This window comes from Aulonocara stuartgranti (assembly GCF_965226115.1).
Source record: "Aulonocara stuartgranti genome assembly, chromosome: 23".
NCBI classification, from domain to species: Eukaryota; Metazoa; Chordata; class Actinopteri; order Cichliformes; family Cichlidae; genus Aulonocara; species Aulonocara stuartgranti.
Window position 1 is genome coordinate 24,864,281 of NC_138958.1, and position 22,560 is coordinate 24,886,840.

At 40.5% G+C, this 22,560-nt stretch overlaps 1 protein-coding gene across 1 annotated transcript; it reads left to right on the plus strand.

Moving 5' to 3' along the window:
- Nucleotides 1-608: 608 nt before the first annotated feature.
- LOC309699822 (calcitonin gene-related peptide type 1 receptor-like) lies at nt 609-19,220 on the plus strand. Its single transcript, XM_082523011.1, has 13 exons — nt 609-856; nt 5,417-5,492; nt 6,600-6,753; nt 7,007-7,117; nt 7,493-7,605; nt 7,699-7,793; nt 9,400-9,523; nt 9,616-9,769; nt 9,855-9,915; nt 10,004-10,064; nt 11,522-11,734; nt 11,820-11,861; nt 15,103-19,220. Exons 2-13 carry the CDS (start codon nt 5,424-5,426, stop codon nt 15,307-15,309), a joined length of 1,404 nt encoding a protein of 467 aa, XP_082379137.1. The 5' UTR covers nt 609-856; nt 5,417-5,423; the 3' UTR covers nt 15,310-19,220.
- The last annotated feature ends 3,340 nt before the right edge of the window (nt 19,221-22,560 follow it).

Sequence of the window (22,560 nt, forward strand, 5' to 3'; positions counted from 1 at the left end):
TTATGTCAACATCGATCAAAATCTCTGAGGAATGTTTCCAGCATCTGATAAAGTGGTCAGTGAATGTAAATTGTAAAATCTCACAGAACAGCTCGTGCTCTTACAGATTACCAGTCTAATACATAAGATGAGCTACAGCCCACATTGCTTTCGATCTACTGATTTTGTTCCACACAAATGTGTGATGTGGTTTCAGTTATGTTTAAAGATAAATTCCCATAGATTTAAATCAAGGATGTATGGAGTGCCGGCTCTATTTATTATTTTTGCCCAGCAGAGGTCGCCTTTGTTAAGGAATTAAAACCTTCATGCTCTTTGGTTCGGTTTCTGCAGTTAAATAAATAAATAAAAAAGGTCCAAATGCACAGTGATTTATTATATATTGCGTCATTTTATTGTTTTTCGTCCTGCTTCCACTCATCATAAGGTCGCCGATGAGTGCTATACATTTGCAGTCATTTCTTAAGGCTATAAAACTCTCTATGCAGTAAAGCTACAGGTAGCAATAAATCCGTTGTTCAGTCACAGCACTTACATCCTCACATCCTTCATCTATATGATTAATGTCCAGCTGCGTTGTAATGCTCATCGTTGCTCTCCTGGGATGTCTCGTCACAGCAGACAAGCGTGTGATGTCATCAGCAGCTCCAGTCAGTCCGTTTTTATCAGGACAGCCCAGCTCAGTGTCGCCTGTGTCTCCGGTGTGAAACAAGCAGTGGAGATCTGCCCCTGGAAACAAAAAAGGGGGATCAGGGTTGTTTCATTGTTTTCCTTTATCAGCAAAGGCAAACTCTCAGACTGAAGGATTACTCCTGACTCTGGCAACTCTGAGTTTTGTTTCTTCTTTTGTGTGAAGGTAAGCTCTTGGAACTTGTACTTGCACTCTGGTCAAGATGCTGAAAACGGGTCAAAATGTTCATTGCTTAATGTCACGTTGTTGTCATATCAGGCACGAGCACAGAAAGAAATTAAAATGTGTGAATGATGTGGAAGAATTAAAAGACAAGCTGAAAAAAACAAACAAACAAACGTCAAGTCCAATTTGAACTGTTTAAAATGTTGGTGGGAGCTTATGGTGTGACATGAGTCCACAACATATTTACCGACTTACCAAAGTGATGCAGTAAAATCACTTATTAGCCACTTTATTAGGTACATGTGCTAGTACCGGGCTGGACTCTTTCTCTTCAGACCTGCCTTCTTACTAGCATAGATTCAACAAGATGCTGGAAACAATCCTCAGAGATTTGGGGCCATATTGACTTCATAGCATGTCAAGCATGGGTACACTGTGGTCATAAATGGATGGACATGGTCAGCAACAAAACTCAGGCAGGCTGTGGTGTTTAAATGATGCTCAACTGGTGCTGAGGGGGCCAAAGTGTGCCGAAGAACTATCCCCCACACCATAAGACCAGCAGCCTGACTGTTGATACGAGGCAGCATGGATAAATGCGGTTATCAGAGAAAAAAACATTTTTCAATCTTCTATTTTCCACTTGGGGTAAATTTGAATTGTAGCCACATTTCCTGTTCTTAGCTGACAGGAGTTACACCCAACATGGTCTTCTGCTGCTAGTAAGATGCTTTTCTGCACACCTTGGTCGCAACAAGCACAGTGTTGGGTAAGTTACTTTAAATTAGTAACTTAGTTACATTACTAGTTACTTCTATCAAATGTAACTCAGTTACTTCAAGTTACTCGTTACTTTCAAAGTAACTAGTTACTAGGGAAAGTAACTTTGGTTTTAAGTTAATTTTAACTTCTTTGTGCCCCCCTTTCCCTGTTAATGCCCTACCTGGCCCCCTGGCAAAACTTTGCTAGACCCGCCCCTGCACAGTTACCAGCTGTCAGCTACATAAAAAAGGATCCTGGGGTTATTTGTCTCTCAGAAACAGTTCATAACTTCCCTTCAACTCATTCATGTCACCTAAAAGGTAAACCTGTTTCTCCATCACCTGTTCAGTTTTGATGATTCAATAAGGACATCTCCTGGTTTCATTATAACTTCTTACCTGAAGTTCAGTTCACCTGACACTCGGACCGGCAGCCGCCTCAGGTCTCTCCTCCTCCTCCCTCCCCTTCCTCTCATCCACCTGCTGGCCTCCACCACTTGCTAATGTTACTGAATCTGTGGAAGCTCCGCGATAGCCACCACACGAAGTAACGAATAACGAGCCTATCTAAATCCCAGTAACGAGTAACGCGTTCCTGATTTTGGCATAATAACTAGTTACTGTGCTCGTTACCACAATAATAACGTAGTTACTGTAACGCGTTACTTAATAACCCGTTAGTCCCAACACTGGCAACAAGTTATGCAGGATGGTCATTCTCCTCTGAAGGCATTTTCACTCAGACAACTGCCGCTCATTGCATATTTTCTCCTCTTCAGATCACTCTCTGTAAACCCTAGCGATGGTTGTGTAGGAAAATCCCAGCAGATAAGCAGTTTCTGAAATTCACAGACCACCAACAGCCACGAGGCATTCAAAATTGTTTTCTTCCAAGTTCTGTTGCTCAATTTGAACTTGAGCAGGTTGTCATGATCAGGTCTGGACACCTAAATATGTTGAGCTACTGCCGATGAAATGTACAGGTGTACCTAATAAAGTGGCGGGTGACTGTATATGCTTTCTGTAACACCTAACAAAAAGCTGCAATAGCATGAGTGGGAAAAACACAGATTTCCAGGACAGGACGGTGTTTTCAGTGAAGGGCATTTCTCATGTAGAAGTGGTTAAATCTCTGAGTTCTCACACAAATGGATTACACACCAAGGGAGTGACTGCACGAATAGATATTGGATGTCTTTTTTGCATAGCAGCAGGAAATCATACTGCATGTAGTGTTTTCCCTTTTTTTGGGTGTGTTCAAGAGGATATTAATCTGTTAAAGTGACAAAGATTTCCTGAATTAGCAGCCAGAGGAGGTGGAAATTAATTACATTTGTGCTGCAAGATTATAGATGGGTTGTATGACACTGACATACTGAGAGGAGAAACTCAGAAAGAGTTTGATGTCGAGAGAGACTTTCTGGTGCTGCATTAAACTGTAGATATGAAAGGTAGACTCATTAATGACAGTTTATGAGGTGGTGCAAATGCTTTAATGTAATCAACAGCTTTAAAGTTATTGTGCAACGCCTTTGTCACCGAAGACACAGACTTTGGTTTTAGACTACCCAGCTCAACGTTTGACTTTTTCCTGCCAAAGCAGGTTTAACCCTGTTATTTAGTTTAGTTACAAACGTGAATCTTCATCTATTAGCATCTGCAAGAAACATTTAAGAGGATTTAAAATATTTTCTGTTAGGGTACAGTTTTCTGGCCCTTTAAGGCCTGCGTGAAGATCAAAATTGGCATGGTAAGTTACTTTTACTTAAGCTGTAGGCTATAGGCATTAATTTATGTGACATAAATTTAATATTTATGTTTTAATTTGCTTCTCTATTTATTAACCTTTCTCTCCCCTTGATGTATTTCCTGTTGCATTTAATATTTCAGTTTTTATTGCATTATTAATTTTTTTTAATACTAAATATATTCTTATACATATGTTCAACCACAGTTTGCAGTGAGGTAAAAAGTGAATTAAAAAAAAAGTCTTGCAAACATAAGAAAAGTTGTTGTTGTAGTTAAATTAAAATATCTCTAAGTAGCAGCTGCTTTGATGTTAGCTTCTTCTATGCTACAGTCCTGTGCAGAAGTCATGAGCCAATCCCCGTTTCTTTATATTTTTCTAGGAAAATGGGAAATGGGTGGAGGGATTTATTGTAACAAACGTGTAATTACAGTGTGTAAGGCAAAAACAGAGTTTGTACAATTCAAAGCTCTTCTTTGGATGTTTCTGCCTTTTGTTCTGTTCTCTGTCAACATGATCCCACACTGCTCCGGTAATGCTGGGGTCCAGGTTTTGGGGAGGCCAATCCATGACTGATAGAGCTCCACTGTGTGTTTTTCTATACAAGTATGATTTTATTGCATTGGCAGTGTGTTTGGGATGATTGTCATGCTAAAAAATGAAGCTGCTGCCAATCAGATGCTTTCAAGATGGTTTTGCACGATGGTACTTTTCTGTGTTCGTAATTCATTAATTTTGACAAGATCTCCAACACCACTGGCTGAAATGCAGGACTTTGGGGTTTTTCCTGTTACTGTATGTGAAATGACATCCTGTTCATCTGCTGTAGATAGTTTTGTTTCTTTAGACCTGCCACTTCTTTTGTCCTCTGACACACTGCACAATATGCTGAGATATGCTGAAATTTTGAAGTAACAGCTTTTTGAGAATCACTTTGTTCTTGCAAAAATACAATGTTATGTCAGACTGTGTTATCTTTGGCATTTTTTATAGATTCAACTAAAGCTATGTGAACAAACGATGTGTTTTTGTGACAGGCTGCTAACAACAAAGTGCCTAAAGATACAATTTAAAATGGTTTCTTTGCTGAGTTATGTGTTATGTAGCCACAACACTGGTTCATCCCTTGAGTTAGGAGACTTTTTTGTGCTTGAATGATTGTGAAGTAGCTTAACAAACAAAAAAAAGCATTCTTCTGAAAATGGGTGAAAAAGCAGCCACTGTGCCTCCAAAAATGTATTTCTGGCTCCTTGGAAGCAAAACAGAAAGAAATGAGGGGCTCCAGACGTTTGCACAGCACTACATGTGTCAGGAAAAACTGAGCTTCTTGTTGACTGAAGGATACATGCTTTTTTAATGTACGAACCACACTAGGTTCAAGAGCTTCTGCCACACCAACTGTACAGGTATTTGACGTGGTGATGTCTTCTGGCTAAACTTTGGTTAAACCTGCTCACGGTGCTTAATAAGCATGCAGGAAGGAAGGAAGGGAGAACGGAGGAAGCAACAGGTCAAATCTGTAACCTTATCGTCCAAAAAAGGAGAGGACTGCTCATTACAAGTTAAAAACATGAAGCTACAAGCATTTCCCTCTCAGTTTCAAAGGATGGGGGACCTGATATTGGCTTTGAAAGATAATTAGAAGGCAAAATTACAAATGTAATAGTAAAAATAATAATACGAAGATACCAAATTTTAATGCTAAATGTGTTATTTTATGGTCCTGGCAGTACAGAGCACGTGAGTTTGTTTCCAGCTCCTGTCAGCACATTGTGTGCTGGATCAGCCCAGCAGCTGCTGCAGCTCAGGAAGTGTTGTTGTTATTATCGGGCCTTTGGGAGAAAACTATTTGGGATAGTGGTGACATTTTTACCTGTTCCTCCAACACTAATAAAAATAACATCTAACAAAGTATAAAAATATCGTCCAGTCTAATGGCGAGTGTCCAAAGGCTATGCTTTTAATCTGTATGCGACCAGCACCTGTAATATGTTGTGTGCATATTTGGAGAAATTTCTTTCCTCAGCTGCAACTCTTGTGACTTTTCTTTAGGAAACGTATGAAGATCAGAGCGCACATGGATCTGAGCTACATCGTGCTACTCCTGGTCCTGTGCTCCCTCAACAAGGTACTTAAATGTTTTCCTTTACTATTGATAACAGGGACAACAGTCTGGTACATATTTATGAGTTGAGCATTAACTGTCACACCATGAGTTGATGTTTTAAGGTTTTTTTTAGTAAAGAAAATGATAAGTTGCTGCTGGAATAAATGATATATCTTGAGAGCATTTTCCTTTTTTTAATGTCAGATAAATGTTCCCAGATGTATCACAGAGTGTTGAATTTGCATTTGAAAAATAATCTCAGCTATTTAAAATAAACTTCATGCAAACTCGTTGTTTCTAACAAACAACTCTCTGTCAAAATACAGTAAACTCTTTTTTTTATTGGCTAAGTTTGGCTCTTTTGATTGACTGTTGCTTCCCTAAAGTTACAGAACTTGTAGTAGATCAAGTCAGAGCACAGCCACAGTAAACAGAAAGCAGAGTCTCTTTTGGTTCTAGGGTTTCACCTCTCAATAAAAATATTCTCGTGCTCAGCAGGTAAATACAACCTCACAACATGACAAATTTACATCGTGTCAGTATTTATTTATCACAAACGGAGCCACAGTTAGCACGTTAAATGTAAAAGTTCAAGACACTAAAATTAGAAAAAGAATGACCAAGTGTGGTTTGTTTGGAAAGATTACCAGAAGAAAGTGTCTTCTCTCTTAAACTAACACAACAGCTCGGCTTAGGCTTGTAAAGCTGCACCGGAACAAACCACCAAACTTCTGGAACAGTGCCCTTTGAACAGATGAGACCAGTGCGATGATTGGCCATAATGCACAAAGCCAAAAACCTCATACCAGCTGTCAGCACAGTGGTGGAGGGGTCATGATATGAGCTTGTTTTACAGCCCAATAGAGTCCAATGTGAGAAACTCTGTCTGGCAACTAAAGCTTTTTACTGTAAGAGTATAACTTCCAAGCTAAACGTATGGGATAACAGTTGAGTAAATGGCTAAATTATGTATAAAAAGTCAATTATTTTGCTTTGAGTATAGCATGAAAGGTGCTTTATGGAATAGGTTCTCCGTATGAGAGATAAACAGGATGGGACGAGTTGAGGAACACCAGCTCGAATGGTTGAATTACACATTTTTGACATTTGCAAATTTTGTGTTTCCAGATGCTGGTGGAGGCAACAGCTAAAGACGCTCACAAGGAACCAGCGAATCATTCAGTGAACCATGGAGATCTGTTGAGACTGTCTAAAATCACCATGGCCCAGTACAGATGTTTCCAGAGGATAACAGAGTCGCAGCACAAAACAAAAACGACTGGTGAGCAGTGGTAGACATGCACAGTATCACACCATAAAAATACTCAATGGCATGTAAAAGTTCTGCATAAATGCAGTAAATGCTGCAGGTATAATCTGTATATGTACCTAAAGAATTGTGTATTTTGTATTACAGTACTAAAATCTATTAATATGACTATAAAAATAATTAAAATGAAAGGAAAAGCAGAACTGAACTTTCATGCCTTTCTTCTTTAACGTGATTTTGCCGGTTTGTCTTCTGCCTCTGTTAGAGGAGCCGATGTGCAACATGACGTGGGACGGCTGGCTGTGCTGGGATGAAACTAAAGCTGGTGTTAAAGAGCAGAACTGTCCAGACTACTTTGATGATTTTGATACACACGGTAAATCTCTGTGCCCTCTGTGATTTCATATAACGTCATTAACCTTGAGCGTTCACATTATTTTTCCTTTATGTCATTAGGGTTGTTAAACTGAGAGCTGTAAAATCACTATAGACGGTATCGATCAGTCAATCAATAAATGATTCGAACTTTTATGCAGTTTGAATTAAAGCTTCGGCTGCTGCCTGGGCTACATCCTGCTTGGCCTGTCGGTACCTGTCAGCTGCTTCTGAAGTCCCACAGGGTTACCAAGCCTGGACTCCTCCTTTAGCTTGATGGCACTCTCCCCCTCTGCTGTCCACCTTCTGTTTAAACTCAACAGTCCCAAAGTATCAACATAATAAAATGACGATTTATTTTCAAATCTGCTCACAGTGATGGCTCAAAAAGTTTGCACAGAGACTGGAGAGTGGGCACGGCATCCGGAGAGCAACAGGACGTGGACCAACTACACAAACTGCAAAGCCAACTTCACACATCACGGAGAGGTAAAAGTGACCAAAGTACAATAAAATCAGTAAAGCACAATAGAAGTCGATAGCCAATAATTAATGCAAACCTGTATGTATTGTGTTTTGTAGCAGGCAACAATGACTCACTTCTACTTGGTTATGATCGGTCATGGACTTTCGCTGCTGTCTTTGCTGATTTCACTGGGAATTTTTTTCCATTTTAAGTAAGTCTGGCACTGTTCTTGTTTATATTTTATAGTATATTATTTTATATTTTATCTTTTGTATTGCTCTTACTGTGATTAGTTAAGATTTTGTACACCCACTTTATTAGGTACAGAACTCAAATGCAAAGCAAATATCTTGGCAACAAATCACGTGGCAGCAACTCAATCCATTTAGGCGTGTAGACGTGCCTGCTGAAGTGAAAACTGAGGATCGCTCATTTAAGTAACTTGAATGTGATATGGTTGTTGATGCCAGACAGGGGGGACTGAGTATTTCAGAAAATGCTCAGCTTTTTGCCACACAGCAATCTCTAGAGTTTACATAGAGTGATCGGGGGGGGGGGGGGGGGGGGGGGGGTCTGTTTCAGTTCTCTGGGTGACGATGTCTTGAGAGAAGAATGGCTTTAGTGCTTAAAGCTGCTAAGAAAGCAACAATAACTCAAATAACCATTTGTCGTAACCAAGCTATGCAGAAAAACACCTCAGTCTTGAGACAGATGATTTACAGCAGCAGTTGTAAGCCACTCCTGTCAACTAAGAACACGAGGTTGAGGCTACAATTCACCAAAATTGGACAATAAAAGAAGAAAAAGAAAGATGTTGCCTGGTCTGATGAGTCCTGCTTTGACATTAACATGGTGTGGTCAGAATGATGAAAACCACATGAAAGCATATCCGTGCTTTCATCCATCCTTCCTAATATCAGCAGTTCAGGCTTGTGGTGGTGTCATGGTGTGGGGGTATTTTCTTTCCATACTTTGGGCCACTTAGTAACAACTGAGCATCTTTTAAACGCCACAGCCTTCCTGAGTATTGTTGCTGACAATGTCTATCCCCTTATGATAACAGTGTACCCATCTTCTCTGCATTTTCACTCTGAATTGTTTTGTAATAAGTAGCAGAGGCTTGTAATGCTGACAACAGAAAGCAAGGAGTCAATGGAGACAAGTCACATACAACAAATGAGACCAAGTTTCATTGTAAATTTATGTTAACTGCATAAATGTGTTGAAAAGTCTTGGGACTTAAATTAAAGAAAAAGGTTAATTACTAAAAAGTTTTCAAACTTTCAATCCCAGTATTTCATGTCCCATAGAATTTGCTAAATTCTGTTTTTTATTCCCTTAAATCTCCACAATTTAAATTGCCATAGATTGTTTTTCTTCTTGGTAGCTTTAATACATTTAATTTTCCTATCTCATCAGGGCCATTTAGAAACCCAAGTTTTAGATAACATTATTAGTTTGTTATTACTAACTTTCAATGCAGGAGAAACTAGATTTAGATCTTGCACATTCACAGCAGTTAACAGCTGTTTAAAGGCTATCAAGCTGACATCTGAAAGTGCCCGAAATTGTTAGAAAGAAATCCCTAAGTAATAATAATAATAATAATAAATTACAAAATGCATTCCTTATTGCAACAATATACATCTATGCATGAACATCCGTCCATTTCTGATGCAGTTTTTGGCATGATGCCTGGACCTGTTTTGACTGGGGAGATGGGGTCGGTGTCTCAGTGGTGCTTGTTGTGACCTTATGGACAAATCTGTGATTCAAAAGTAAAAATCTAATGTGTCTTCTTTTCTAATAACCATCAGGAGTCTGAGCTGCCAAAGGATAACTCTCCACAAAAACCTCTTTCTCTCCTTCATACTTAACTCGATTGCGACCGTTATTGTGCTCACAATGTTAGCGAAGCAAGGACACAAATATGCTGACTCTGTGAGTGACCTGCTTTTCCACCTTTTATATTGGATAGTAACTCAGGCTCCATTTGTTTGAGTCGTGTAAAAACACGTTTTGTTTTCCTTCAGATAAGCTGCACACTGATGGAGTTTATCCATATGTACCTGATGAGCTGTAACTACTTCTGGATGCTTTGTGAGGGCATCTACCTGCATACTCTGATAGTTGTGGCTGTGTTTGCAGAAGAACAGCATCTCCTTTGGTATTATCTGCTGGGTTGGGGTAAGTTAAAGACATGTGAATATTTATGCGTGCATACTTCCTGGCTATCAAACACAAATGTCACTCAACATTATTGATTTCACAGGCTTTCCAATCATGCCGGCAGTGATATACTCAATAGCGCGTAACTTTTACTACAGTGACAAGTGAGTCTTTGGATTCACACATCCTTTCAACAGATATCACGTGTTCCCATCCCATCTGGATATAATGATCTGATCTGTTCCCTCACAGGTGCACCATAAACACTTCCTTGCTTTACATTATCCATGGACCCATCTGTGCTGCATTGGTGGTGAGTACTAAACTCTGTTTCACGTGTTTGTTGGTGCTAGTCGGGCTTGTCTGAGTACTTCAGCAGCTACTGATCTGCTGGGATTTTCCCAAAGAACCATGATGGTCTGAAAAAGAGAAAATGTCCAGTTAGCGGCAGTTCTCTGGGTGAAAATACTTTGTTGATGTCAAAGGTCAGAGAAGAATGGTCAGACTGCTTTGAACTGACAGGAAGAGGAAAATAACTCTAATAACCACTTGTTACAACCAAGGTACGCAGGAGAGCATCTTAATAGCAGCAGAAGACCACACCAGTCTGTCCTGTCAGTTAAGAACAGGAAACCGAGTCTACAATCCATCCTTATAGGATCACCTTACATCAATGTGTCAGGCTGCTGATGGTGGTGTAATGATATTCAAGATATTTTCTTTGCACATTTGGGCCCCTAAGCACCAAAGTATTGCTGCTGACCATGTCCATCCCTTTATGACCACAGTGCACACATTTTTTGATGACTGCAGAATAAAAAATCTCAGATCATCTCAGTATATTTTCTTGAACATGACAATAAGTTCACTGTACTCTAGTGGCCTGCACAGCCACCAGACCTCGATCCAACAGAGCATCTTTGGGCTGTGCAGCTGATAAATCTGAAGCAACTGTGTCATACTGTCATGTCAACATGGATCCAAAATCTCTGAGGAGTGTTTCCAGCACTTTGTTGAATCTGTCTCATGCAGAAATAACCTGGGTGGCTGTAGCTTAGAGGGTACAGTAGCTCACTTACTAAATGAAAGGTTGGGGATTTGATCTCTGGCTATCCAAATATTCTTGGACAAGATGCTAGCTCCAAGTTGCTTGCGAGTGTTAATGTTATATAGAACGGAGCATATGAAAAGAGGTAAATGGGTGAATGACGCATTTCCAATCTTTGAGTACTTATGTGGAGTAGAAAAGCACTTCACAAGAACCAGTTCATTGATTCCCAGTACTTCCATACCAACTGCATTGAAAGCAAACAATACCACTTTATATGCTAAAGTAAATTATGACCAACAAACTTTGACAATTTTCAGTTGACTTGATGTAAACATTGCACTGATGATATACAATGCACAAAATAATTCAAGCTGTATTAAGAAGAAAGTATGGACTTGGAGGCAAAGGTATGTTAAAGAAGGCAGGGGTCAAAAGAAATTTACAAAAAAACAACACATCTATCTGGTAAAGAGGTAAAATTGTGGAAGCTGTCATAAGGAATTAAGATGGTGTACTTCACTATATACGCTAATTTATAAAACTCTAGAACCACCTATTGTCCTTATATCTTGTACGCTATGTATTTTGCTTTATGAGCAGGCTTTCTGAAGGTCTGGCACAGGTTTTCTTTCGGTGTTGACTTGATAAGAACTATCCTGTCCTTTTAATCTGCGTCTGATATTTCAATAAAAAGTTGTGTGTGCCTACTTTGACTCCAGGTGAACCTTTTCTTCCTGCTGAACATCGTTCGGGTTCTCATCACCAAGCTGCGAGTGACACACCAGGCCGAATCCAGCCTCTACATGAGGGCTGTGAGAGCCACCCTCATTCTCATCCCTCTTCTCGGTATCCAGTTTGTCCTGCTCCCATATAAACCTGATGGCCACTCTGAGATCTATCACTACATCATGAACATCCTGATGCACTACCAGGTCAGTCCATGCATCGGAGAAAGAGGCATAATAATGTTAATATTAGCAAATATTTTACGTAATAAACTTTCTTTGTTTTATTCAGGGTCTCTTGGTTTCGACAATATTCTGCTTCTTCAACGGGGAGGTGAGTAATTGAGCAAATTAATAAATGAACAGTTGCCGATTCTTCCATAAAAAATAATTAATTGCCTTTATTGTCACTATACAGTTGTACAATGAGATACAGAGCATCTCCTACTCAGTGTAAACATGCTGGGGGGGGGGGGGGGGGGGGGGTGTACAGTTCTGCAGCGTTATGTACATATGGTCAATATTAACATAGGGAAAAACATATATATATACATACATATAAAATGTACAATATACAAGACGTAAGTGATATGTAATAAATAGTGTTATATATATACAGTTGAGTTGTTGCACATAGAATTGGTATTGCACAGTGGTGGTCCTTAGAGGAAGTGGGAAGTGGGGGGCTGTGCTATCTGTGCATGTGTGAGTTCAGGGTGGTTATCGCTTTGGGGAAGAAACAGTTTTTGAGTCTGTGGGTTTTTGTGCTGATGCACCTGTAGCACTTCCCTGAGGGAAGCAGGCTGAACATGTTGAAGCCAGGGTGGGAGCTGTCCTTGATAATGTTTGCTGCTCTGCTGAGGCAGCGGGAGGAATAAATGTCCATCAGGGAGGGGAGAGGGCAGCCGATGATCTTTTGTGCTGTCTTGACCACACTCTGAAGCCTCACTCTATCTGCTTTGGTGCAGCTGCCGTACCATACCGTGATGCAGTAGGTTAGCAGGCTCTCAATGGACGAGCGGTAGAAGGTCAGCAGCAGGTTGGAGTTCAGCTTGTACTTCCTGAGGACTCTCAGGAAGTGCAGCCGCTGTTGGGCCTTCTTGATGACCGCTGAGATGTTTCCTGTCGAGGAGATGTCAGCAGAGATGAGGACACCAAGGAACCGGAAAGTGTGGACCCTCTCCACACACTCCCCGTTGATGTAGAGGGGGCCAAGTCGGTGCTATGTCTCCTGAAGTCAACAATGAGCTCTTTGGTTTTCTTAGTGTTCAGTGCCAGGTTGTTTTCTGAACACCATGCTGCCAGCTTCAGGACTTCCTCTCTGTACTCTGCCTCGTCTCCCTTCGAGATGAGTCCGACTACCGTGGTGTCATCAGCAAACTTGATGATGAGAGTGTTGTTGTGGGTCGAACTGCAGTCGTGGGTGTAGAGAGAATACAGGAGGGGGCTCAGCACACAGCCCTGTGGGGAGCCGGTGCTCAGTGTGCGAGTGGAGGAGAGATGAGGGCCGAGTCTTACAGTCTGGGGCCGGTTTGTGAGGAAATCCTTTATCCAGGCACATGTGAGAGGAGGGAGGCCAAGAGTGACCAGTTTGGTGATGAGGATGTCCGGGATGATTGTATTAAAGGCTGAGCTGTAGTCTACAAAGAGCATTCGGACGTAGCTTTGCCGCTGCTCTAGGTGACTCAGCACAGCGTGGAGGGCTGTGGCGATGGCGTCTTCTGTGGATCTGTTTGCACGGTATGCAAACTGGTGGGGGTCGAATTCTGGGGGGAGGTAATCCTTGATGTGCTGAAGGACTAGTCTCTCAAAGCATTTCATGATTACCGGTGTGAGGGCCACAGGGCGGTAATCATTCAGGCTGGAGATGGGAGACTTCTTCGGCACTGGGATGATTGTGGCTGATTTTAGACAGGATGGGATGGCTGCCTGATTCAGTGAGAGGCTGAAGAGTCTGGTGAAGATGAGGGTGAGCTGGTGTGCGCATGCTAAGCAGATGAACGTTATGGGGCAGATTTCCATTTGCTAGTAGCTTTTCCCTGGAATTCCCACTAAGCGGTCAAAGAAAATTCTGCTCTGAAGGACACCATCATTAGTGAGACTGGTTTATTGACAATGTGACTGCTGATAGGAGTAGCAGGAGTAATCTTTAAGTTTGCAGAGCTATAGTCTTAAAGAAACTGGATATTATTCAGATGATAAGTTAGCTGACCTAAAGCCAAGAAAAACATATTGAGGGATGAAATGCGGCACTTAGTGAGGTCCATGAGTTATAGATTTGATTACATCCAAGTCTTTAAACAATTCCTTTACATATAAAATTACCTTAGTTTGTTCAACTTAAATGAAAATTGGCGACTGTGTATAAAAATTGTTGTAATTCCTCAACAGTTAATGTAGAAATGTTTGTAAAACCCCTTGAATTAAAGTTGAAAGTCTGCACTTTAATCACCTCTTGATTGTTTGATTTAAGAACCACTGTTGTTATATACAGAGTCAAAATCACAAAAATAAAAAAAGGTTCTCATGTTATAATGAATCGAGTGATTGGAGTTAAAATGTGCAGCTATGCTCAAACACATCAACTCATGCTGGGCACGAACGTTGTGGTTGAGGATTTCTTCAAAGACTTTGTGACTGTACAGTATACACATTTAATGACTTTGGAAAAAAAAGGTTTGAGTGTACAGTTTTCTCTGACCACACAGTGCCAAAATGTACATTTTGACTCATTCCAGAAACTTGATGTTAGCCTGCTTTAATTATTCCGAAACCAGTTTTAATGTGTGTTTGCGATCATTGTCCTGTTGGACCCACCCAACTGTGTCTAAGTTTTAACTGCCTACCTTTTGATTTGAGGTGAAGTTGATTAATTTGGAGGTAGTACTTCTCGTTCATTATTCCAACCATTTTGTGCAAAACTTTTTTGCAACACTGGCAACAAAACAGCCCCAGAACATGATGCTACCACCACTGTGCTTGACAGCTGGTACAGTGTTCCTAGCTTTGAAAGCCTCACAATTACTCCTCCAAACATACCTCTTGTTACTGTGGCCAAACAGCTCAATCTTTTAATCCAACCATGAAGCTTTTTTGCTCGTCAATGTGAGCAGCTGCAAATCTCAGTCTAGCTTAAAGGTGTCGATTTTGGAACAGCGATGTCTTTCTTGGTCAGCTCAGCCCATGTAAAACAGGCGTTACTGTGGACAGTGATGCTGATGTTTCAGTAGTTTCTAGTTCTTGAAATTCCAAAAATAAATTAAAATTTGTTTATCCTGTTCTTGTTTTGTTTTTTTTTAAGTTATGAAATATGTATGCTGTGCAATCACTCTACCCTGGAAAAAGAACAGTTCAATGAAATCATTAAAAGCACATCATTGCCATGACAGTCATGCCCATGATGAGTGAAAGTGAACTTCTGACCCCGACTGCATGAATTGTGCTCTGTTTTCTTCCAAATAGAGCACAAAGCGAGTGTTCGCCCAGGGCACCAAACAGGCTAGGACCGCCCTTGGAGATAAGTCCAACCACCAGCACGGATTTTTCTCTCATCGTCTTTGTTCCTCCTCTTGCAGGTTCAGAGCATTCTCCGGAGATACTGGAATCAACAGCGGATGCAGTTTGTCGGTACTTTCGCCAACGCTGACATCTTCCGCTCGGCCTCCTACGTGGCGTCGTCGCTGACCGAAGTCCACCGATGCTACAGCATCGAGAGTCACACTGAGCACATGAACGGCAAGAGCTACTCAGACATATTCCGATCGGACAGCCCTTTTGTGTGAAGCTCTTCAGGTTCATGACTTACTGTTTTGCTCTCCTCCCAAGGTTTTTGAGAAATAACACAGGTATTTCTTCCATTTTCAAAGCAAAAAACTAAACCAAAAGACACCCTCCCATATTTCACTTCATTAGAAGGACTGTGAGAACAAAGACTTAAGATCCTATGAGGATAATGCCATCAAACAACAATAAAGTGTACTGCACTGTGCAGATAACCTAGGGAATATTTCTTTTTTGTATTGTGCGGATATCTTTTCTGGGCATTTTCAAGAGCTTGATGGAATTTAAAAGTAGACGGTAAACTAAGTGAAATACTGCTTCCTCTATCATCACTCCTTCTGACACTTCAAGTTTCATGGAGGAGCTCAGTGTCGCAGCTGTTTGCTGTTAAGCTGAATAGCGAGCATGAAGAGCAAGAAGTTTTATTTATATTATTTGTAGTGGTTATCAATGGCATTTGTAAAGTATATGTAAAATAACGTAAACTAAAATAGAAACGGATAAAAAGACACATTCAAAAATAACCTGCTCGCTTTGCAAAATGTCAGTTATGCTTTAGCTGTTTGTCAAATAAAGATATGCGGCATGGGACGAGGACTGAACTCAACTTTGAGGTAAATTTTCTATTTATGTAGTTCTTGTTTTCTGAGTGAGGTCCACAAAATAATTTTGCCTGGCTTGGCGACAGCTCCGGTCTCTATTAAGTTAATACTTAATAGATAAGTATACTGGTTTGGCTCACTGTTGTTGTATTCCAAAATGCTGGAGACGTGATTGATATGTTTGTACTTAAATTTGATTGTGTATGAATGACATGTTGTAAGGGACTTAACATAATGTTGTTTTCATTAGTTTCAGTTATAAACCATTCGTTGTATATAGCAATATTGTCACATAAACTCCTAACTTCTGGATCACTTATTTCACACAATGCACTGATAATTATTGTCATTCTCACTGTTACTGTCATTTAAATCAAGTAAATGGGGGGAAACTGTATATGTCTGAGGTTAAAAGACAAAACTGTCCTGTAGAGCTGCTGGTTCTGGCCTTTAAAAACAGGAAGCACCTTTCCACTGCAGGTTTTCGGTGCAGGTGCAAGGTGGTGTGAAACTTTATAGGACAACATGGGGGAAACAACAATGAAAGCCAATAGGTTTGTCTAGGATCACAAGCGTGAGGCTGTCATGTAGAAGTCGACAGCATAGCTCGCAGGTCTGATATAAGGAAAATATAATTTTAAAATGCTTTAAACCTCAATCCTTTTGCAAAAGAGTTGCAATTGGTTGAAAAAAGTATTTCCAGCTCTATTGAGGCTTTACTTAACTGCCAAACATGTGATGCATGGCAATGTAGAGTCAGATGGCCCCAGCCTAGAGACCAGTTTGCAACCTCCTTGCAACCACAATGCAAACTACAGGCAATTTGCTCGTGACAAAAACAATCATAAGGAGGGTTTTGGTCTCTCTTTGTGATCGATTTCACCTGGCAGCAGGCAGCAACCTCCAGTAATCACTCTCTAACCAGTGGGGAAATCTATTTTTTTCACTTGCAACAGGCGGTTGTGTCCATGTAGCAGATAATTCTAGAGCAATGTGAACACAGAGAAATCTTTGGGAAAACAGCTCTTGGCTGTTACAGTCTACATGGTGAGGTTTTGTTTGAGTTGCTTGAGAGGACACACAGAACTTTGCTGTTCTTTAATTTTATGCTAGATTTTTTTATAATGGCATTTGTTCTGAATTTAACAAATAAGGACCCTCAGCAGTGTTCTAGAAGTATTTGCACTGGAGTGGGTACTTTTTGTGGGAAAGTTTCGGGCAATTTAGTTTCCAAAGGGAACAAATTTTCCTACCAGTGTCTTCTACAACTTATTAATTAAATCTTGCTAAAGCAATTCTAAGTAATTTTTTAAAATATTGGGCTACCCTGAGGTACCCCTGAGCAAGGTACCGTCCCTACACACTGCTCCCCGGGCGCCTGCCTAGTGGGCTGCCCACTGCTTCACTGAGTGAATGGGTCAAATGCAGAGAAAAACAAGTAATTTCCCCATGGGGATCAATAAAGTATCCATTATTATTATTTATTTGTGTCTCAGAAGAACAAACTGCACCTTGCTGTTAAAGAAATCTTTGACACTGGCTTATATTATAACATTTTATTCTTGGATTCTCAGCTTTGATTTCTTGAATTAGTAGTTTGGGATTTGGAAAGTACTTTTTTGGTGAGAATGAGAAGACTGACATACATGATTGTGTTTCCTTTGTAAATAATAATGGTAAATGGCCTGCATTTGTATAGCGCTTTTCTAGTCCCTAAGGACCCCAAAGCGCTTTACACTACATTCAGTCATCCACCCATTCACACACTGGCGATAGCAAGCTACATTGTAGCCACAGCTGCCCTGGGACGCACTGACAGAGGCGAGGCTGCCGGACACAGGCGCCACCGGGCCCTCTGACCACCACCAGTAGGCAAACATGGGGTTAGTATCTTGCCCAAGGATATTTGGCATGCAGCCAGGATGCAGCCTGGGATCGAACCACCGACCTTCTGATTAGTGGCTGACCTGCTCTGCCACCTGAGCTACAGCCACCCAATAATAAATATCAAGCTGAAATATAGCTAGCTAAAGTTAGCTGGTAACCTAATGGCTAATTTTTGACAGAGCCATGCTAGGTGTTCGATTCCCTGATGAAGCTAACCGGCTAAAATTCCTCTGGCCCTGGTGGTTATGGCTACATAACCATGGCTATTTCTCATCTCTGCGTGAGTGAGAAAACATGTTGTTACAAAAACTATGCTACCAGGTGATTACCATGAAAGTTTCCTTACAAACATAGCACGCTATACTGGTCATAATTTGACAGGATTGCTTTGTGGTCACAAAATATCCAGAACGCAGAGAGATTTTTTTTGCAATGTAAGCAGTCTATATATGATGTATTTTACAGGCCTTTGATGTCACATTAGTCAGAGTAATGTTTTTATATTAGGTCTCAGTCACAGACCAAGAAACCAGTTCCTGACCCCCTTGTAAACTCCAGTCGCTAGGGGAAAATGTGTATTGGAGAATAGTTGCTGGAGGTTGCTTGTCGTTGCTAGGTGCTGCACCAAAAACACCTCATCACAATTTTGGCTGCTGGCATAATGTCACAGTCATGCATAGTTTGAATGCAAGACGGTGACCTGAACACTCATCAACTACTAGTCGAGAGCTGGTAAAAATCTGAAAAAGTGCAACACAAACAGGAAATAGAGAACATTCCCCTTCAAAGTAAAAGTTATGAATTACCAGCTTCAACTTAGAAGACAAATGGTTCCATTTAGCACTGCACTTTTCACAGTTTTGGAGAGTAGTTGTTGAGTGTTTGCAGACTAGTTGGCATCTTACATGCACTACAAGTGATTGCAACTATCCGCCAGGGACTATAGCATAGAGAGTTTTTCATGCAGCACTGCCGGTTGTTTCTCCTGCCAGTTGTCACCAACCACTTACCACCCTGTAGGGGAATACACATTTTTTTCTCATGGTTCCCAAATGGTTGCAGACTGGTCTCTCAGAACTGTGTGACTGTGGCCTTACGCCCTCAGATCCACTGTTTTTAGAATGTAAATGTAGTGTATTGACAACCTGACTGGAAAGCTGGTCTTATCATTTCACATAAGTGTTACATATTTTGAAACTTTAAAGCAGATGTAAAACATGAATACAAGACCAAAATTTTTGTTTTGTGTCAGAGAGAAGAGCTTAAGTAATTTGGGCTGTTGTACAGTTTGTATTTTGTGGCTTTTTTTCATTCAGTTTTTTGTGATTTATTTGTTTTGTAACATTTTTCTGGATAAATCCTAACAGCACTCATTTAAACTGGAGAAACAATGCTGTAAATAAAAATAAGCTGATTTAAACTGAGATGCAAGACCATCTTTATCCATCTTTAACCATCTTAACCATCTTTCCCACATATTTATTTAAGGGTGGGATTTCCTTGACTTCAGAAAGTGTTTCCCACTGCAATGAATATTGTTTCCACACAAAGCAGGGTGTGTTACTGTCTGCTTCTCATCCAGAATGTATGTGAGCAGGTACCATTAGGAAGTCCCAAAGGAAAAAGACTATATCTGTACTTACAGCGCATACTTTATTAATTTCAAAGGAGAGAAGCTGTAAAAGCACTTAACCGGCTACTTTTCCTCCTAAACAGATTCATTTGCAAGGACAATGCACATTGATGAAAAGCATCTGTACACGACCAGTGTTTTTTGGGGTTTTTTTATGATCTCACATGCCTTTCATAGTCATGACCTCAATCCACAAAGGACTCCTGTTATCTGCGGGTTTTTGAGCAGTGCTTGGAGCATCATTACGGTAATCATGAACCGTCCCCTCCCTTGTAATTTTCTGCAGAAACATTTCTGCAATACTTGAGCTAAGTAAGTTTAATAAGTTGGATCAAAATTAGAGGATGTGATATCCTGTGAGGTTTTCGGTAGCATGGGCTTCCTTTAAAACTGAGATAAAGTCAGAGGTGCAAATTCAGCTTGAAGAAATGCACATGTAAAAACATCAGCGCAAGATCAGTAAAGATCTGTTTTTCCTGTTTACCCATCACAGCACCACTGGATAAGCTGCACCCATCTCTATTTACTTCAATGGGAATCAGGCCACTGGATGCATTGCAGGCTTCCTGTTTCTAAGAATACATTGCCATTGAACTCCTGATCCGTCGGCTCTTGTGTGCTGGTAGCGAGCACTTCCTCAGCCTCATGACTAACACTTGTTTACTGCTTTAACTTCCTCATGCCTTCACTGAAACTTTAATGCATGTTTTTGTCCCCGGGTTTCCAGCAGTCAGTAGCAGTTCTGTGAATTTGTCAAGGCCATTTCCACAGGACGTGACTTAACAGAGACACATGTGCGCTCATGTTTGGCGGCAATCCTGCAGATGTGGCAGAAATCGTCACATAAATCTGTCTCATATTGGCATCGTCACAAGTAGATTTAATTCAGTGTAGCTGATGCACTGATCTGAAGTAATTTCCTGTGGTTACGGATAGACTGGTATAAAAATGCAGAACATCTGTTACTGTTAGCTGATGTTCAAATGAGGAAGGTAGTCCTTAGGTGGTCTTAAGCAAAGTAAACGTCACAAATCCATGATAGTGTGAAACATGCTTTGAGACAGTCAAAGTAACGCCAAGGCATTTGACACAAAGTGCGGTCTCATTCCTGTTCACAGCATTTCAAACCATCAAGCACAGTTAAGCACTATTGCTTCACACACAGCTGACATCAATTACGTGTGTGACAGTTGAGGCCTTAAGGTGGAGATTTAAATTAGGGCTTGGACTGTGTGGGATGTAGACAAGTTTACAACCACTCATCTTGGGCATGAATGTGATGTTAATTTGGGGTTTTTAATGATTTCTTTGAACTGTTCCTTTTTCAGAGTAGAATGACTGTAGCGCATTCACATTTAATGACTTTAAAAAACAAGACTGGATGCCTGAAGTTTACATACAATCTCAATTATAGACATTCAACTAAATCTTTGGTGGTAATGAAGATTCTACGATTATTTTTTACTTGACAAGGTTAAGGCCTGGTAATGTCTCATTAGTGACTACAACTGGTAGTTTCTCTATGAAGGATTTTTCAACAACATTTATTGTATTGATAAATACTCAGAACAATCAGAAAGTCCAAGGAAATCAGTGAAGATCTAAAAAGGAGAATTGTAGATTTGACAAGTTAGGAAGGTCTCATGGAGCCATTTCTAAACAACTGCAGATTCAAAGATCATCAGTTTAGACAATTCTGGAAGAAGACCCAAGTTTCCATCCTTAGATGAGAGGAAAAATCTAGGGACCACCAAGGCTCAAGTCTGAATTGTCTTCAGTGAAAACATGAAGAAAATTTCACATCATCATGGACTGAGAGGGTGCCGACCAAGAAAGTAACCCCTGCTCCAAAGTCGACACCTTCAAGCTCGACTGAAATTTGCAGATGCCCTCATAGACAAGCCAAAACGTTCTATGGTCAGAAGAGACAAAGATTGACAAATTGAGTCACACTGACAAGAGGTATGTTTGGAGTAAAGGCGAGGCTTTCAGACCTAAGAAAAATGTACCAGCTGGTGGTGGTAGCATCATGCTCTGGGTCAGCAGTTCAAATCATTAAAAGTCTAAAATTACCATGATATTCATGCCCATGATGAGTGGATGTAAATGTTTAATCATCTCTGCATCACTGCATCACTGGGCAAAGCAATCACCAATTAAGTTGCTGTACGACTACTAGGACCTTCAGTTATCAGTAAACCATGCAATGCTGGCTTTGCTCTGTAATGTGAGAAGAAACATGTCTTTAAATCTTACTGAGAATAAACATATGATAATTCAAATAATTATTAATAATGAATAATTCAGAATCATTTTAATCACACTGCATCTTTATCCACTAGCTTTTCTTAGCACTTTGGTTAAAAAAAAAAAAAAAAGGAAAAGCAACCACTAGATGATAAAACACTGAGTTTTTTGGAGCCAGATGTGTCTTTATTTAAATAACATTATACTAGCTAGCTGGCTTAGCAAACATAGATAATTTCTTTAAGTAGTCTTCAGGAATAGTTTTCCAGGCTTCTTGAAGGACATTCAAAGCTCTTCTTTGGATGTTTCTGCCTTTTGTTCTGTTCTCTGTCCACATGATCCCACACTGCTTCAATAATGTTGAGGTCCGGGCTCTGGGGAGGCCGATCCATGACTGATAGTGCTCCACTGTGTGTTTTTATATGCAAGTATGATTTTACTGCATTGGCAGTGAGTTTGGGGTCATCGTCATGCTGAAAATGAAGCTGTTGTCAATCAGATGCTTTCCAGATGGTGGATCAAAATCTGGAGGTACTTTTCTGTGTTCATTATTCATCAGTTTTGACAAAATCCCCAACATCACTGACTGAAATGCAGCCTCAAACCATGCCACAGCGGCCACTGTGTTTTAAAGTGTATTTAAAGCACACTATGTTTTACTGTTGTAACTCTTTCCTGACCTCCTCAGTAATTATTGTTAATTATTAGAATGAGAATTCAATCAAGGCAGCACGGTGGCATGGTGGTTAGCACTGTTGCCGCACAGCAAGAAGGTCCTGAGTTCAATTCCAACATCAGGCCGGGGTCTTTCTGTGTGGAGTTTGCATGTTCTCCCCGTGTTTGCGTGGGTTCTCTCTGGGTACTCCGGCTTCCTCCCACCGTCC

Excerpts from the sequence above, each read along its gene's own strand:
- LOC309699822 (XM_082523011.1), top strand. The coding sequence starts at position 5,424 with ATGAAGATCAGAGCGCACATGGATCTGAGCTACATCGTGCTACTCCTG. Across the intron at positions 9,916-10,003 it reads AACTTTTACTACAGTGACAA|GTGCACCATAAACACTTCCT; the intron begins GTGAGTCTTTGG and ends GTTCCCTCACAG. Across the intron at positions 11,862-15,102 it reads TCTGCTTCTTCAACGGGGAG|GTTCAGAGCATTCTCCGGAG; the intron begins GTGAGTAATTGA and ends CTCCTCTTGCAG.